This window comes from Gambusia affinis, linkage group LG22 (assembly GCF_019740435.1).
Source record: "Gambusia affinis linkage group LG22, SWU_Gaff_1.0, whole genome shotgun sequence".
In the NCBI taxonomy this organism is placed as follows: domain Eukaryota; kingdom Metazoa; phylum Chordata; class Actinopteri; order Cyprinodontiformes; family Poeciliidae; genus Gambusia; species Gambusia affinis.
In genome coordinates, this window is record NC_057889.1 from 13,115,709 (window position 1) to 13,135,015 (window position 19,307).

At 37.0% G+C, this 19,307-nt stretch overlaps 1 protein-coding gene across 1 annotated transcript in view; it reads right to left on the reverse strand.

Moving 5' to 3' along the window:
- Positions 1 to 19,307, reverse strand: part of nbas (NBAS subunit of NRZ tethering complex) — a 158,583-nt gene that overhangs the window by 119,083 nt on the left and 20,193 nt on the right. The window contains exons 15-21 of the mRNA XM_044105892.1: positions 17,489 to 17,767; positions 11,999 to 12,124; positions 11,622 to 11,773; positions 11,366 to 11,503; positions 6,482 to 6,560; positions 3,905 to 4,009; positions 3,601 to 3,737 (exon numbers count right to left, since the gene is read on the reverse strand). Coding sequence (XP_043961827.1) covers positions 3,601 to 3,737; positions 3,905 to 4,009; positions 6,482 to 6,560; positions 11,366 to 11,503; positions 11,622 to 11,773; positions 11,999 to 12,124; positions 17,489 to 17,767 — 1,016 coding nt within the window. The remainder of the gene's footprint in view (positions 1 to 3,600; positions 3,738 to 3,904; positions 4,010 to 6,481; positions 6,561 to 11,365; positions 11,504 to 11,621; positions 11,774 to 11,998; positions 12,125 to 17,488; positions 17,768 to 19,307) is intronic.

Consider the following 19,307-nt stretch of genomic DNA (forward strand, 5'->3'; position numbering starts at 1 on the left):
AATGCCTACACACAGAGACTTCCATGATGAAGAAAAGTGCATTTCTCTCTGTTATCTACTCCTCTCTGGACAGAGAAAATATGTACTGTGGCTGTAAACTCCAAGAGATAGTGCAGCTACAAATCATCTTCGATGCCGTTAAAGGCCGAGTGCACACGCGCTGCAGCAGTTTTATTAGCACTGCTATAAATTCTATACAATCACAAAAATACATGAAAAGAAAGTAGCAGGTGTGATTTATGTTGACTAGAAAAAATTAGTCTCAGAGATTTATATCAACACTACAGCGCAAACTCATCCAAATTTGGAGAAGGGACCACACCTAATATTGCATTTATTAAGGACTTAATAAACTTGAGCAAATTCATTCTATTTTACTTACTACCTGGTCTTTTTTCTTCGTTAAAGACAGCTGTGTTAGCGCAAGCAGAGTAAATATTGGTGAGCAGGTTCAAATATCAATAAGAGGAATAAATCATTCTGCATTCACAGCTCTGATCTACTTCACATCCAGAGCGCAGGGCAGCAGGGGTGAGGCGAGGATGCAAAGCCTTTTAACTCATTGGGTTTATTGTAAAAACAATTTCAAACTACAATCAAACTTTTTCAACATCAATGTTTCTAAAAGTCCCCACAAAGACCTAATCGATATCACAAAAGAATACAATGTTCACCCTCCCTTCCCTTTTTTTTTCAATGAAGCAAGACTTCAGTGTATAGAGTGAGCCCCAGACAGATGGTGTGAGCGCGCTCCGTCTGCTGCAGTGTGGGAGTGAGTGCTGAAGGAGCAGCAGTTGGTGCTCACAAGCTGAGGGAAATGGAAAACTGGCCCACAGCGGCAGCTCCATGATGGATGCCCACTGCAGAGCCACAACCGCCTGACCTCCATACAAACTCAAGACATGCCTAATAAAAAAAAAAAAGAAAGGCTGTACAGAACTGTGTGTGTGTGTGTGTGGGCATGCGTGTAGATGGAAACCAGAAGGACAATTACTCCTGCATAGTAAAAGTCATGACTCCAGAAGACCTTTTCCTTTTTTATATATATATAAATGTTTCTTTGTTAAAAAATGTGTTTGACTACTGTTTACTGTAGCAGCCTCATACAGTCTTTAAGCACAAATGTGCTATAGAATAAAAACACTGTTTTTATTGTATAAAACAAAATAAGGTCAGACGATCCCGACATGGGACAAAACACACCAGACAAATGCAATCGATACTAAAATGATTCAACTAGCCTATCCTTTATATTTTGCTGTAAACATGCCTAAACCTTGACTGGACCATTCTAACACATAATTAGGCTTTGATCTAAACCCTTTCATGTCTTGGAAGTTGAATGTCTGCTTAAGTATCAACGTTGTTACAGCCTCCAACAGATTGTATTCCTTGATAGTTATGTATTTAGCTGCATCCATCTTCCCACAGCATCCCCCAAACATGTTATTCATCAAAAGTGTACTTTTGTTCTAATATGACCAGAATATACTTATTAAATTTGCTATGTCCGCTAAATGGGTTGCAGCACTCTGTAAATGAGACTTTTTAGAATGTTCTTTTCATATATTTTAATTTTAATTTCTCGTCTGTAAACTGAAGCAAACTTTACACCTGTTAATCCAGCTAAGCATGTCTTTTTAACAAATTTGTCTGTGCACCATTTAAAGCCTAGTGTCACTAATTTGGCTTTTAAAATGGATAGTAATTTTAGGTTTGACAGTAAAAGCGAGAGCAGTGGTGAAATCCGGCTTTCTGCTGCTGAGGCAACTGGCCAAAATTAAACCCATCCTGTCAAAAGATAATTTGGAAACAGTAATCCGTGCTTTTATTGCAATTTTGTAGGATTATTGTTACTGGCTGTGCCTTGGTGATAGCCAGTCATCCTTTTCACGTCTTTAAAATACAGCCACCCAGCTTTTAGATGGTACATTGAGAAGGGAGCATATTATTCCTGTTTTATTCTCTTTACAATGGCTGCGTGTCAATTTTAGAGTTAATTTTACAATTATTTTATTTGTTTTTAAAGCCTTAAGTAGTGTTATCCCAAACCACCTCTCTGAGCTGCTGCACTTGCACACCCCGTCTTCATCTCATTGCCATAATAAAATAGACAGATCTCTTCAGCTAATATTTTTAGTCTAAAGAATCAGGTTTTTAGTTTTTACTGTGACCATGTATAGAATGTTACTTTTATTGGAAATGTATTAATTTGGTGACGTTTATTTTCTGTAATGTAAGTATGCATTCTAACTTGTGTACTTTCTCGTGTTTTATATTTCTACTCTTCCACATTTTATCCTTAGCACTTTGGTTTGTGCTTACAGTTTTAAAAATAAAGTTGGCTTCCTTTATTGATAAACTTGCTTCTGCAATACAGCATCACAGTTTCCTTACAGAAGCTACCATTTCTACCTTGACTTTGATTTACACTTATTTTAGTGCAGTGTAAAGTAGCAGGGGAAATTAATATGAAACCACAATCTCAAAAAGTCCTTAGCAAAGCCAGCACTTCTGCAGGGGTCCAGCAAACAATATGCTAATAAATAGCCCATGATGTGGCCAGGTTGTTTTAATAATGACCAACCAACGAGCAAAGCAAATTACAGTTGCAAACAAGTCTATTGAGAGCTGATCTGTACAGCCTACTACTTAAGATAAATAGACAATAAGAATTATGGTAACCATGATTTCTTATAAAAGCACACAGGAGTCACATAATTAAAAGAAATAAAAATTATTTTCAGGTACTTAGTAGCAAGCCTAATAGTGTAAGCATTCATAAAACTAATGATACAAACCAAAGATAAAAGTACCTCCTATGAGCCACAGAATAGATTGAAAAGAGAGAACAGAAGAATAATATAAACAGTTGAACTTTTTTTGTTACAGAAGGTATTGTGTAACCACTTGTTGTTTTTTTTCCTTCTTGGAATAAACTTTTTAAAACTTTAAAGCAAAGTGGTACATTTTTAAAGTAAAGGATTACCATTCCAACAGCAGATATATTAATGTGCCCTGATAGAACACACAGTCTCCAACAAGATTTTTAATGTCCCAGATTAATTACAATAAGTAAAGAAATTCTCCTTTTGCAGAAAGCTCATTTGTCACCGCTGCAAACTTGGAACAACTATGAATCTCAGCCTGATGCTAAATGAGTTATTGTTACATTTTAATTTATAAAAATAATTGTAGGAAGTTTTCCATTGTAAATTAAAAAAAAGGTACTATTTCTGAAATAACATGAAGCTGACAAAATGCTAAGAGCATCTCTGATTGTCTAATCCATATTGAAAACAAATCAAACTTTGCTGTCATTAATTTATCAAGTTGGATAATATGAATAATTAAATTAGTGATAAAAAATAATCAGAATTTACTACTGGAAAGCAAAACATCCACATACACTTTACCAAACATCAATGTAAAACTTCTAGAAATATGTGAAAAAACACTATCTGCCCATATCATATCTGGCAAGAACCTGGGGGGTATTTCATAAAAAGAAGTTATGATCTTGCTCTTGGCTTTTTATGTCAGACATGTATTTTAAATCATTTGTATCATGATGTATGTGAGCCTCTGTTTATGTCTCACCAGGCCTCGGGCAGCAGAACAGCATATTCGTGGGGAGAGGTGGTTTCTGGAAAGTTGTAGAGGATAGCCAGCCTCTGCTGCAGGAGTTCTTCTCCATGATACGTGAACAGAATATTCAGAGCCTGAACATTGCTCTCCTACAGATAAACAAACATGAGAAGATGTCAACTGTAGTCCCTACAGTTTTAGTTTTATTTAAAATAAAACTAAAAATTCATTGAATATTGTTTTGTAAGGTAATGAATGCAGCTAGAATAAGACATCATGAGGACAGACTTTGAAGAAAATGAGACTTTCATGTTACCCTGGCATAGTTTCTTGCAGACAGGACAATATTTTGACTCCGGAACTTCTTGAAGAACTCTGCATCATATTTCTGTTCAGCTGCATGAGGCCCACCTAGTATCTCCTGGAAAAAAGGGAGGGTGGAGCAGAGAGAAGTAGAGATGAAAAACTAACAAAAAGGTTCACTAAAACAAATTTGAGAAGCAGAAGGGTTATCTTTCCAGAATTACTGTTGTAAACCAAACTAAAGATGGGAGGGACAGAGAAAGAAACAGATGAATGTGAAGAAATGCAGTAAAAAAGAGTCAACAGAAATGCTATTTAACTTTGTAGCTTAGAGCTGCTTTGGCAAATCTTAGCTATGTGTGTGTGTGCATGTGTGTGCGGGTGTGTGCGGGCGTGCGTGTGCAGGCGTGTGCGTGTGTGTATATGTCAGGAAAGAACATTTGTTGTTCTGGCCTTTGGCTAGAGGGATTTATCTGTGGGTATAAAATCTCTGCAGCATCTTTCATGCTTGAATATGCGTGTGCGTTGAAGAGCATGTCAAAATAAGTGTGTGTGATGGATAGCCTTTGAATGGGTCGTACTCAGACAGAGTCAGCCCGAGTTGGGATGATAAAAACCCTAATATCATATTCATAGATGGCCAGAGAAAATGGATTGGGGCGAAAGGCATCTGACGAGTCCTGCCGTTACCATGACAATGTCCGAGTAAAGTAAGGGACGTCACCCTGTCAGAGCTGAATATGCAGCAGGGCAAAGAAAATCTCATCTCCCCTTGCATGGGGGAAAGCAAAGCCTTGTTCATTTGTGATTTATTGTGGATGAGCAGGGTGTGCATGTTAACATCCTTCAAACTGAATATAAAACTCCACTTTTTTTTTTTTGAGCACTTGGCTGCAAGAGTCAAGCTCCACTTCAGACGTGTGTCTGTTGCACTGAAGTGCTTCTATAGCCAGTCTATCAGTAATGTATGTGTTAGAGCACGAAGGATCTGCCACTTCTTCAGTCTTCCATTCATATACAGTACTTAAAAATCCTCTCACATCCATATCTTCTTTAGCTGTTTTCATATTCCTAAAGAGATTAGTGGGGTTAAGAGAAAGTATCCATGCAGGATAGATGAGAAAATCCTCTGTGCGTTGTAGGGATTTGATATGAAAGCAAAAAGCATTAGTTTGCTGGTGGGAAAACAGCTAAGCCATAAAGAATGTTTAAGAAAACATTAAAGCCGTTTGTGTTTCACATAAACACAAGTGAAAATATGGGAGGCATTAGAATCCCTTGTACTTAATGCAATTTTAATTAAAATTAATAGTACTTCTAAGTCCTTCTCTTTGTATTAATTCCCACAGATTCAAGCTGGACTCTTAGGATAAAATTAGGATGCGAGTTTGGAAAACATCCATTCAGACTCCACTGGGCCTGCAGACTAAAGAATGAATAATCAAGGCATTACTGGAAACAGCCTCCATTAGGGGTTTATAGAGACCTTGTCACACAAGATCATGCAACAGTATGATATTTCTCAAAGTGAAGCCTGCCTTGCAAAACCCTGCTGTCAGGATGACTTTCTCTTCATAAAAGTTTACATTACAATTAAGAGTCTCAATATAAAAGTTTGTGCTTTATCCTTGAGACCCTGCACTTTTTAAGACTCAATAAGAAAAGGAAGTAAATCTTGAACTGTCCTCAACAATTAGGGATTTTTCATACACACGGCTTTCTTGTGACATCAAGAAAATATCAAAAATGTGTGATTCTTCATTGTGTTTATTTTCCGCTTGTCTTAAGGTGTCGCGTTAATCTGTTCAATCACTTGTTAGTAACTGAAAACAACATAGGAAGGGCCAGTCGGCAAGCAGTTCCCAAAGGAGACGGTTTCTGTGTTATAGCAAGGAATCCTGAGCAAAAGATATGGTGAATTTACGGGCAGAGGCTGGCTTTACAGTGTTACCATCTCCAATGAAACATGTCCCAAACTCAAATGAACTGAAAGGTCAGAATGAAATAAGTCTAAAAATCAACATAACAGACCAGAATACAGTTTGCAGATGCCCTGAAGGGCAGAATCCTTAATGCTCGGAGTCATGTGTTGAGATATGATGAAACTGAAAGTGATCCAACCACTGCTATAGTTGGAGGGGAAAAAAGAGGGGCATCACAAAGCCCTTATCTCTAGCCCATTAAAAATGTGTGGTCAAAGATAAAAAGGCATATATAAGCAAGGCAGCCTAAAAAACTGGAATCAATTACTTCAGTTCTGTCAGGAGGAACGGGTCAAAATTCCAACAACCTGTTGCAAGATGCTTTTTGAAGGAAACCCAAAATATTTGACCCAAGTCATACAATACAGAACAATTATAAACCTAACTATTAATTTGATTCTGTCCATTTGTATTTTGTTGAACAAGTTGCCAAATTTCCCTACATCCAGCTTGGAAAATTTGTGTTTTTCTGAACGCTGTGATTTGAATCTTCTTTTGCTGAAATTATTGACATTTAGAAATGTCACAGCTGTATTTAAGAAATCATGAGCATTTATTTAGCAGTATAATCTAACAGTTCTGTTCAGTGGTAGGCTTCTTGTTATTACCTCATACGTTGCCAGTCGGTCCAGGTAGCAGAGCAGCTTCAGTCGACTACGACACAGCTCCTTCTGCTCTAGGGTCAACCTGAATATAAAAAAACCAAAAGGCATGTCAGTAAAATCCAGACACTTAATTAAAGACCTCAAATCTGACACAAGGTCTTGGCCAGTAATGTTACCCACAGTGAGACAAGATGTCTGCCTTAGTCTGTTCACTGCAAGAAGACACAAAATTGACTCGTCTGAGGACACCCACAGGGACATATTGAACTTTTGACTAGACTGCCCTCTAAAATAATCATTTTCTAAGCCAGCTAAATCAACTTCCTCTGACCACAAAAACCTATTCAGTGAATTATTGGATTCCATCAATGAGGTGAGGGATTATCCTACAAGAATCAAATCAATGTCCAATATCATTTAATCAGAGCTATAAATAAACTGAATGACTACAAACATTAAAGATCCAGGCAATCTCTGGGAAAGATCTGGTCTTCCCCTTGAAAATCAGTCTCGGATCAACAGCACTGGACCTGACCTCTCATCTTTCGTTTTAATCCTTAATCCCTAATTACCGAGGGTGATATCAAGTTTTATCGTGGTGTCTCTGCAAAGACTAACAAAGATTAACACTGGCTCAAAACACCCTCTGGCACATCAAAGAGTGCTGGCTTGGAGCTCGCACTACTGGTAATTACTTTGCTCTGTTTTCTCGGAGCGATGTTAAGAAAAAAAATGGAGAGAGGAGATGAATGGCAAAAGGGTAAGGAAGAGGAATGAGGAGAGATGTAGAAAAAATATATGCTGCTGGTGTTCTGTTGAGGATGTGACTGATCATTGCTTGAAACAATAAAAAAAAAGTACAGAGAACTTCTGACAGTGAGCAAATAGCTCATATTGTGGGGAGTTTCTTAATTTTGGTGACAAATTGCAACCTGGATCACTGCAGGTGAATCTGAACGTTCAGACTGAGTCTACCTCCCATTTAATCTATACTATTAAAATTAAAACATACTCAGAAAGTTACTTTACTTTAATCATTTAAGTATGACACATTCATTAACGGGATATTTCAGGCACCTATTCTTGCTAATTTGATGATTATGGCTATGTAGACCCAACAAGTAGAATATTACATACGCCCAACAAAACAAAAGGCTTTTAAAACAAATATCAACTAACTGAACAGTAACTCCATGTACTGTAGATGATCTCAGTTGGTGGACGCTACAAGCTCTGAAGCAGGAACCCCTGGTTACGTACCTGTTCTGATGTTGTTTGGTGCAGTTTTGTGGTGCTATGGACAGGCACCACAAAATGTATTCTTTGAAAATGAGACCACATTTTCAAAGAATACAAATTCAGTACGTCAGTAAACCTGGTCAGCAGAAGGAGGCATAATGTGGTTGGCAACTGCAGTGACTGAACTTTATAAAAGCACAGTGAGCAGACAACTTCACAAATCATCACTGAGTGTGGAAACTTCACACTAGTCCTTAAGCAACTTAGATTCTGTGTCTTTTCACTCTTCCTCTACAGAGACACAGAATCTAAGGGGGATTTCCAAATAAAGAGTCAAATTTACTTTAATCTGAAAAGAGGACCAGTATGAATAGTAAAACCAGTGTTATTTTACTTTGATTACACTTTTCGCTTCCACTTAGCTTACCATTTCTACGTTTGGACACAGCCAGTTTGTTTGGAAATATCCTTTTCTGTCTTAACCTCCCTGTGAAGGGTGTTAATGACTGTCTGCTGGACAACTATTAAACCTGCAGTCTTCTTCATTATTGCATAGGCCATTGCATGGCCATCACATGAAAGTTCTGAATTTAGAAGTGTATATATTTTCCCCTTTAGATGTCAATATTCAAACTTTTAGAAAAAAATAAATCATGGATTTTCTTTGGCTGAAAGCCACTATCAAAATGCACAAAAATGACTGGATTATGTCACTGTCTGAATGAAGTTTCTAGTTGCATTTCTGTAATGTTGTTCAACTAAGAGGCAGTATAAACAACAAGGTTCTTCAGTTCAGTGAATAGAATAAAGGGAAACCTGGCAATTCACAACAGAGAGTAGAAGTGGATCTGCGCCTTTAAAAAGGTTTGTAGTTTATTTTTCTGAATTGTTCTTACAAATGTGAGAAAGAAAAGACTGAATGAATGGAATCTGTGACATCGTAAGCTGTAATTCATGCTGAGTGTATGATTGTGTGTTTATATGAAGTACACAGCCTGCATTCAACTGTTCTTGCACAGGTAGACAAACGTAGTCCAACACTGCAGAAAGGAGGAAATTAGACTCCTAGTTGAAGCGTAAATTTGATCTACGAAGAACACAAACACTTTGCAGCAGACTACATTCTTTATCTTCACCCACGCCTGCCAATTTCCCATGTCTTTGTATATGATGTGAATGTTAAATTCTTCTTCAAACATGTTGCACAGATTCTACTAAAAGGAACAGAGTGGGTTTCATCTAATCAGAACGCTCAATATCCATCAAGACTTTTAAAATGTTCATCTCTATTTTCTTACCAAAGATTGCCAAGATTTAGGAATAATGACATTTTATTTCACAGTTTGGACACGTGGCAGGATCAAAGATGCATTCTGTCTGACGGTCTACAGTTTGATGCACAAGGCGCCCTGACTTACTCAAGAGCAGATGTGATCGATACCAAGCCATTTCTGTAATGGTTGGGTAGTTAAAAAGAAATTAAGAGAATTATTATGTGGCTCACAGGCCTCAGCCGCAGGCCTGCCGTCAACATGGCTGGTGCCATTAGGGACACACACACACACACACACAAGCACATTTTGGGAACACATGTCAGCTCTCTGGGAGACGTGACGACTCAAAGACAGAAAAGAGAGAAAAATGTCCACGTTTTAAGAAGTAAATTTAGTAATGACTCAATGCAATGGCCTATTTTATGGTTATAAATGATAGATATTTTTTTACACCCTCCTAAAACGCTCATCTTCCATCTTTTATTTATCGTCACGACTACAAGTCAGCATTAAAGCTCCGGTTTATTACATATACAATGAGTCACACAGATAATCACACAAGCAAAATGATGAGACATTACAGCAAAAGAATGGCAGCCATTACAAAGCTCCCCATCACAAGGTTTGTGCTTGTTTTTATTCAAATCCACACTGCAGGCTCAACAGTTATTGTAAGAACGTGGTGTAAGAAGAACAAAACAGTGCGCAATCCAGCAACTTCAGATTAAAACCAGCAGGAACTATGCAAACAGTATAGATTTGCATTTAAAAAGTGCAATATCCCTGCGCGTTTATGATTATTTTGCTCAGTTAACGTACATTTATTTAAACAGGTGTGTGTAATGGGCATGAAATCGCATTAGGAGTGTTTTTGGGATACATGAGCACACAAATTTGCATGCGAGTATGAGGGGTGATTAGTGATCACTAAAGGGTTTTTCATTAGTCTTTCCCTGGGCACTCAACAACAAAGGCATAAATTACCTCCAACAGATTACCCACTAATCTGTGCCAATGGTTTTCCTCTGTCTTTCCCCCCCTTATCCTCATTAGCATGACTGCCTTTATGATCCTCTCTCTTCTGTGCCACCTAATCAAACTATCAGAGTTAAATTTGGCAGTCCTCTCTAATATCCACTCCTGTTTTTTTCTGTCTACAAACCTAATACGTTAGCCACAGTGTTTTCTGTCTGGCATGGAATGGATACTAAAAAAAATATAAAGTAATAATTTGATACACAAGACAACAACTTGCCAAATGAGCCATCTCCCACTGGGGAGGGTCAGGCTTCCCTTGGTGGGATTTTTTTTCACCCACTCAACAAATGGTTCTCCCAAGTTTTCTAGATAAATAAATAGATTACACTCACTGGTTAGTAAAAAAAAAAAACAGGGAAAAAAAACCAATAAATAATTACATAAACATTAAATTAAACTAAGCCTAAAAGACACCAAACCAGAAGTTTGCTTGCCAACTCAGCTTGAGTCCAACAGCCAAATATCTTCTCTTACATTCGAAGACAGAGACACCTACAGAAAGTCTGACTGGCTTAAAATAAATAACAATTATGCAGAGCAAAATTGTTGTAGTGTTTTGTTTTGTAGTGTAACTTTGTAGTGTTTTGTTTTTCAACCATATTTCATAAACTCCACCACATATATTTTTGCCTGTTGGTTTTTGGGGAAAAGTTGGAGCTCAAAGGGAAACATCAAGAAACCTTTTCTACTGAATAATAACGTTTAAAAATTCTTTGACTCCAAATTCTCAAGAGAGATACCGTCTTTCTATCGTGCCCCTCACTTTTATATGAGTTCATCCTTTTGCTGACCATCAAAATGACCCACAATATTGTGCAGACCTGCATAGGACAAACTCTTTTTCTGACTTATACACTAATGGATAGACAGAAGGAGATACTGATAGCCAGACTGGATGGTCAGAGAGATGGATACATTTTATTGCAGAATGGATTGCAGTGGAAAGGTTAGAAATAAATACTTTTCTGAAATTATATTGCATACTTTTCCAGTCAGGAAAAATAGAATAGCACATGAACACTGAAGTTGAATGTCAGAGATCCTTAACACGACTATAGTTTTGTTTGGTCTCAAAACTTATCAGAAAGAAGGTTGAGGCCAAGGCACAAAAGACAAAAAGATAGAGAGAATGACTCCAGAGGGAAATTTCAGAAAATTAGGTGCAAGGAAAAATTCTCCATCAGTGATTACAGTGACAGAAATTGGGTTAAACCCAGTCACCATTCATTGGTTTTCAATACAATGGTTAAACTGGTGCTTCACCACCAGCTGTTAGACTGTTAGACTATAAAACTGCAGACTTAAAGGTGAAAAATTGGTAGTAAAACCTGCATACCTGCTGAAATCAACCTTGGCTAGCAACTCCTGTCTTTTCCTTTTCTCCTTATCCTTTTTCATCTCCAGCTCCTCATCATCAGACAAGAGGTCTTCATATGGGAGATCATCAAGGTCCACATCGCCAGGCATGATAAACCTGAGAAATGGAAAGAAAAACAACATGCAGAATTAGCTCCTCGTCAACAGAGGCAGCACAGGTAAAAATTACTTGTGCCCCTAAGATAGATGTTTGTGTTCAGCATCAAATATCCCACCTGCCACCATCTTCACTTAGCCCAATGGCTATCAGGGCCTCGAGGTCAGTTCCCTTCAGCCCATACTGAAGCAGCTCTTTAGCAGCATCTACATTTTCTGGGACACGTTCCACACACTCATGCAATACCCAGGAGCGCTTGCGGATTTTGCTCTAGGAGAGTTTAGGGGAATAAAATACAGAGAACTGAGACAAGAAGAAATTATGTGATAAAGTGAGATACAGCGTTAGAAAGGAAAAGCAAAAAAGGTGATCTTAAGTAAGATTACATGTTCTTTATTTTTTTTCTTTATATTCTCACAAATTAAAATAGTTATACAACAATAAACAGCTTGATATAAATAGTCAGTATTTTATTGCATTTCCCTCAATTCTTACCAGATAGTCTTGAATTGAGGCAATGCTGACATGGCTCTTCCTCCACTGTCTCTGGTAGACTAGATCAGAGTCCAGGTTGTATGCCTGAGCAAGTGACAGAGCTTCTCCATATTCCTCATTGTCAATCTGTGAGGAAAGCAAAAGCATCTGCACAATCAACAACTCTGCCTTTTTTTGCATAATGAAACAGACGATGCAAAGGGAGGAGAATATGAGCTCACAATTTAAGAGAAATGCAGTGGGGTTTTGTTTAGTGCATGAGCATAAAAAAAACAAAAACTTTCCAGCCATAAGATTTTGATTGAGACTTAAAGCAAACAAAGAATAATAATTTAAAAAAAACCATCTGATATAATGTATGCACCTTTCTATTTAATCTTATCTTCAAGAGTTCAGCACTGATTCAAATTTTATTCACAAAGACATTCAGGTGAATATGAAATACGAACTATAATGAACTGCTTCAATGAAATGAGATTGTACAAAACAAAAAAAGAAAAAAATCATTATTAATATGTTATAATTTGTCTGTTTAATTAATCATTTGACCTTAATTATTTTGCTCCTTGCAACTTCGAATGAAACATAAAATTGTTTCTGTAAAGCACAGAATTACTTTGAGTATCGTCTTGGAAAATAAAACTTTCACTTATTTACTGGGAAGAATAGTGATAATGAAGGTTTCTGGGCAAGTGTTATACTTATGGAACTGATAACAGAGTTTTCAGTGAAGATGTTTTTTCTTCTCTATCCAACAGAAACTCCTTTGAACCAGTTTTGATTTAGGGACAGAGGTACCAATTAACCAGAGATGGGAAAACTTGGAGAAACTCCCTACAGTAGAGAGATGGGTGGAAGGCACTGTGTATGTGACTGATAAGATACAACAGGAGAATTGTATATGTTAAGTTTCACTTCTTCTTCTCCTTTCTTCTCTCTTGCTTTTCTTTTCTCACACGCTGATATTTACTCTGATTTTCTAAATAAAATATCTAAAGCCAAATGCGCCATTCTCTGATTGATTCAGCGTTTTGCTGAATCAATCAGAAAAAGATTTTTCCTAAACAGTATGAATGGTGTAACAAAACTAAACTCACTTTGCATTGCCCTTAACAGCTCCAGGTTCCAAGTGCAAAGAGGCCAAGGATTTGACTAAATGTGGCTGCAAGCAGTGTGTCCCTGAGCGGGAAGATTTACACATTCACATTTCACAGTCTTAGAATCAATGTATAATGTGCCAACACTGCAGATAAGGAGACAGTCCCGTGTTAAAAAGACGTTGTTACCAAGAGACAATCTGAAATGTCAGAAGGAATCAGGAGCAAAACATTCTGAGCTCAAAAAATGCATGAGATGCATAAAGCCACAACAAATCCAAACTTGGAAGTTAAAACCACACTAGAAGCCACTGTTTACACAATAGAAGCATAAAATGAAAAACATATCACTTCTTTTTAGAAATAGAAATTTTCCCAATAGAAAACGCTTAAACTGTTGTACATGTTTCCAGTTGGTTAGGTCTCCAAAGAATTTTTCACTGACAACATTTCTCCTAAATTCCTCCTCTCACTGATTTGACAAATTGCCATGTAAGTCTTCATCTGTGGGACTCACATTGAAGCTGCAGACTTTGCTGTCACTACTTTAGTCTTGGGTGGCTATTGTGTTACAAATTGATTCCTATGTTCTAAGTTTTGACAACTTTCTTGGGTGCATTTTATTTTAAACTTCCCCATAAACATTTATTGACTTTGGATTAGAAATTAAAACTAAGCTTGTAAATCTGCCTCGTTATTACTGAAAATGCCTGTTTTTATTTCACGTTTCCATTTTTACATTTACATTCGTGAGCTTGCATGCAATGTCATTGTTTCTGCTGTTGTGGTTGTTCTTAAGGATTTTTGACATATCAATGCCAAGCAATATGATTCAATCTAACAACAAAAGTAATGACACTACATTTCATGTAGGCCCACTCAGTGTGTGTCTAAGTAACCCGCCAACCAAACTGGTCGACTGACACACTGAGGATTCCTCTCTCTTAGTGTGTGGGAGTTAAAAAGCAACACATTAGCCAGAGCGTGGATCCTGGAGGCCAGAAAGAACCCCACACAGTTAAACCTCATGTAGGAGGAACATCAAAAAACATTTCCTCTTCTCTCTAGGTTCATCTAATGAAACTGTTTGCAGTCTTGCCAGTGTGCCGCTAAAGCATCCAGGGTTTCACCGCCAAGTGCATCATCAAACGCTCAAACATGTGAAGAGGCTGGCTTAAGGAAATAACCCACTTGACCACAGCCCACTCACTCTAGTCAGTGTCACTGCATAATCTCAGCAAAATGAATCTGAGAGGATCACGGTTGTTCTTATAATTGAGAGAATTTGTGTATCAGGTTAGTGCAAATCCAGTACCACCATTAAGATTTTGGTAAACTATTAATAAATCCCATGTGTTTAAAACAGAAACCTCCAAATGATGAAAAAGTGAACTGAAACAGATCAGTAACAGACGGGTAGATGTTGCAAAAGAAAAAAAGGATAAATTTAAAAAAAGAAAATATCTGGGTAGAATCACTGAAAATGATGTATAACACGTAAAATATCATAATTTGTTAATTTATTCATTTGATATTACAAATCTCCAGAGAGTCTAAGTGTACTCTTAAACCAAACTTCAAAGTGAAAGAAAAAAAAAACTGTACAACTCTGAACTAAATAATTAAGGCCTTAAATGCAAAACTACATCCAGATATTGAGACGCTTGTTAAATTGAACACGTACACAACGAACAAAAGAAAGGACAAAAAAAGAAATTATGGCAGACGTGCAGCATCAGCTATCGGGGAATTGCAGTCGGTACCTAGTGTAACAAAGAGATAATAATGATGTATTACTTTGTAGCTCTCACAGTTAGGATTGATGGTGATGACTGATGGCATCTAATGATGATGACAATGATGAAGAAGGCAGCAGATGATGGGTCATAAAAATGACTGATGAACCGTGCTCCAACTCGGGACTGGATAGGGAAGATACCACTCTCACTGCGCCCCAAGATAAAGCTTGTTGTTGTCTTTTGCTGCAATTTGTAGCAAGCACCACCAACACTCATATTTCTATAAAGCAATTAGCATTTCAGAAAACACCCCCCCGGGACTGAAAAATAGCCTTAAAACAGACTGAGTGTCTTGCTTGGCTTTTCATTTTCTCCTCAACAGCGCTCTGGAGCCGATCCAACAAAACATTAGTTCTTCTCTGAGCTAAAAGAGATTTATTTAGTCTGAAACAGATTCTGCTGAAGCCCCAATTACAATTCAGTCGATGACCAAACAAATGGTAGTGACTCCCTTCAATTGCTTCTAAATGAAGTGCCATAAAGAAAAGAAGAGTTTCACCGTGAATGTGGTGTCCTCTCTGTGAAACCAAACTGCTCAGTGAAATTGATTACTGACATTACAGCAAGGTGAACATTACTCCTGTATTAGTTTTAAAATGATAAAGGCAGTGCATGAGGTTTATGTGATTAGAATTGAACTATCTTTGAAATATTACATAAGCAATATAAATTTTTTTTCTCCATAATGAATTTGTAACTCAGCGGGAGGCAAAAGAGCACATCAGTGGAGTAATTGTTTGGACGACTGAGGTAAATGAGCTTTCAAGTTCAAACATGAAGACATTCCAGCATAAACATTGACGACAGCTTTTTGCTAAATAAACCTTATGAACATGTAGTTACGAATGATCTTTTACACACCTAAGACACAAAGAACCTTCCCCAACTATAAACGGCAATCAAAAATAATTAGCAGTGTACTACGAAACCAAAAATCTATTTTGTTTGCAAAATAATTTATAAGCGTGTTTTGGAAGATGGAGATGATCACCAGTTCAATGAATAACTGTGTAGGTGAACACAATTGTTCTTTGGAAAACACCATAACATGTTGACGATCTCAGTTAGAAATCAGCCACCTTGAAAGAAAAAATACAGTGAAGTGCAGCTATTCATAGTCCTTGTCACGTTAAAATCCAAACCAACATATTTTATCTCAGAGACCAACAGAGTGAAGTGGAAGAAAAAGGCAAAACAGTTTTCCTTTTTTCCCCCTCTAGAAATAAATATGCATGTGAATTCCACCCAATCTGAATTCTGTCACCCTAAAATAAAATCCCACACAACCAATCAACTCCCTTTAGAAATGACATTACTAGAACTAAACAGATCATAGTAGCAATAATTACAAGAAACCTATCTGACCTCAAACCACTTGTTTATACAAGTAAAAATTATTCATTGATTATTCAATGAATAATTTTATAAAATTAAATTTTAAACTGTAACAAGTTCCTGAAAAGCTTTACTCAAAACAAAAGCACTGAAATCAGAAGTATACCACAATCCAATTTCCTACAAAACTCTCATAATAAAAATCATTTGAATCATTACTGTCAGGCATAACATTGTCCTCTTCAGAAACTATAACCATAACAACAGAAGCTGTAATTTGTTGTATTTATAAAATTCTCATCTACGATGGTTAAAGTACAGTGTAAAATATGCAAATGTTAGAGGTCACTTCAATAATCTTTACTAAATAGATACTAATCTGCAGCACGCGAGTATGTATTTCACAAATATCTTGTGTGAGATACTCCCACATCTGCCAGGTTGGCAGACATTTACACAAACACTGGAACATAGTATGCACTTTTAGCTAAACAATATTTAGTATAAATAAATATTTAATTCAAATTTGCAACATACTGTTAAATTATTTACAGTAGTAAATTTATAGATAATGACAAATTCAAAATCCAAAATACCAACTTTTTCGTTTCCATACAGGACTTGGTGGAATTACAAGGGATGTTACAAAAAAAAAAACAAAAACAAAAAAAACTTAATGACTCTTTCCTTTCAGGTTGAGCTCCATCAAATGTAACTGGGCCAGAGAAATGCCTTCAGGTTTTTGGCACAAACCCTGCAAAGGAGCTTTGAATGTTGTTTGTCTTGATTACTTAAACAGAAACTTGAGAAAAAAAAAAAGGTGGAAATTAAACTCTGCTTTCAATTGAATCAGCACATGTATGGTTCAAACTAAAAATACTGCTTTTTCCCATTTTCAGCTTCTAATATTTCTTTTTGCACAAGGAAATAACTTTTATGTTTGGTAATCTGCTTGCATTCAGCAAAAGATCAAAACAAGCCATCTGGCTCAAAAATATTATACACTTGCTGGAATTCTTCCTAATTTCTGTGTGACACAAGGGTGCACAAAGAAGACAAGAAGTTATCTTCATCCAACTTTATTAAATACAACTCTCTAACAAAGCCTGGCGTAACTGTGGGATACAGTTTGAGCATTTATCTACAGTATGTAATAAAGCTATACATTAAAATATAGAACACAGGGAGAGATTAAAGCTTACAAATATATCATCCTTATTAAAGTGCAGTGTAGCGTAATGATGTTTAATTCCTCCTACCTTCCTCTGATACAGCTCCTCTGGGGTGGTGGACCTCAAACTGACCAGGCGGTAGTTCTTAGCAACTGTTCTGGGTCGTTTGCGTGGCGGCGCGAAACGTTCCATCTCCGTCACGTAATACAAGCCCTGCTTGATGTAGCCAAAGTAGCGGGCTTTTGCTGAGGACTCTTCATCCGAATCAGAGTCTCCGCCATCATCTCCTTCCTCTTCCTCGATGGTTGCGCCGCTGATGAGATTGCTTTCAAAGCGTGCCCGCTTCTGAGCAAGTCTCACCTCGCACTAATGAGCATGACAGAAAGATAAAATGTTCACTAGGTGGAAGCACAGAACATAAAAACAATAGGAGGACATAATGCTCTTTAAAGTCCAAGTTAGTACCTCCTTTGGTTTGATCACAGGAGACATTCACAGTGACTTAATATTGATAGGAATATGCAGTGACTCAATGTTAAATATGCAAACACTTTATTTTCCAATAATTGTACCATAAATGAATGAAAAGAAAGTGAGTGGAAGAACCTAATGATTCAGCAAACAGAGGTAGTACATTTTGAGTACTTTGGGCACCATAGTGAACTCTGCATCGCCTCAGCTGTTACTCAATGGCACTTTTATGACACTAAAAGACCATTAGCTGGAAGTGATTTTTTTAAGGCCAAACAACATGTTGAGAAAAGCTAACTTTACACAGAGTTAAAGGCTCATTTGTGCTCAGTGTGCAGACGCATAAACCTATCCCATCTTCTGCATTTGAGTGTATTTTAGTTAGTAAGTCAGGGAGTGGAACTTCTCTCCATCCACATTCCACCATGTATTTAACGATCACACAAACAACCTTTGTCTACTGCAATTATGCTTCTTTTTACGTCTCATTCTGAGAATGTACATTATCAAGATTTTCTCCACTGCCCATGTCTGCTTTTATCTGAAACTGAAAGCTAACTCAGAACTTATCTCTAATAGCAACATTGCATTAACCCCGAGGTAAATGAATACCTGCACCGAAAACATGGGGTGAGGCTTGAAAGCAACACAAGTAAATAGAGCCACGGTAGGAACAGGTGGGCATATTTACATGTGTTATGGACTGGCATCAGAATTTTTTTTAAATTATATGTCTTTTAAATATTGCCAGATGTTACCGTTTAATTTTTCCTCCAAAAATTTTTGAACTCCAATAATTAAGGTTTACAGATTTTAAACTAGACACTATTTCACCTTTTCATAGACTAGTTTGTGTCAGTGTTATACAGAAGAAAAGTATGCTTCAGTTTCAAAAGAAATCAGTATTGCAACAAAAATGGGAAAAAATGAATATTTCCCAGATGCACTGTGTTATTGCCCATGACTGTAATTCAAAATTTTCTTATTTAAGAGTCCTTTAGCTAGATTTGTTAGTTTTCCACAGTCTGGTTCATAGACTCAGGAGGATAAGCAACACAAACACAGTTTCTCCTAACATGGTTGTTCAAAGGATAAGAAAATCCATCTGTTGTTAGCAAAAACAAATGAATTACCACAATTCTTTTATATGGGGAAGGCTTAACCATTTCATAATCCCAATGACTATACCCAGCAGCAACCAAACATTATTATTGCAAAAATATGACTTAAGAGGTGAAATCCCAAGAGGATTCCAAGCAATTCTCTATAACAACCTTGTGATAAAGAATATGAACATTTATGTGCAAACATTAAATGACAGATGATAAATGATGCAAGGACAATAGTGTGGCACTAATGCAGCTGTGTTGTTGGTATGCACACTAAATTGAACACATTTGTGTCCATTCAACAAATCTTAACAAGACACCATCAA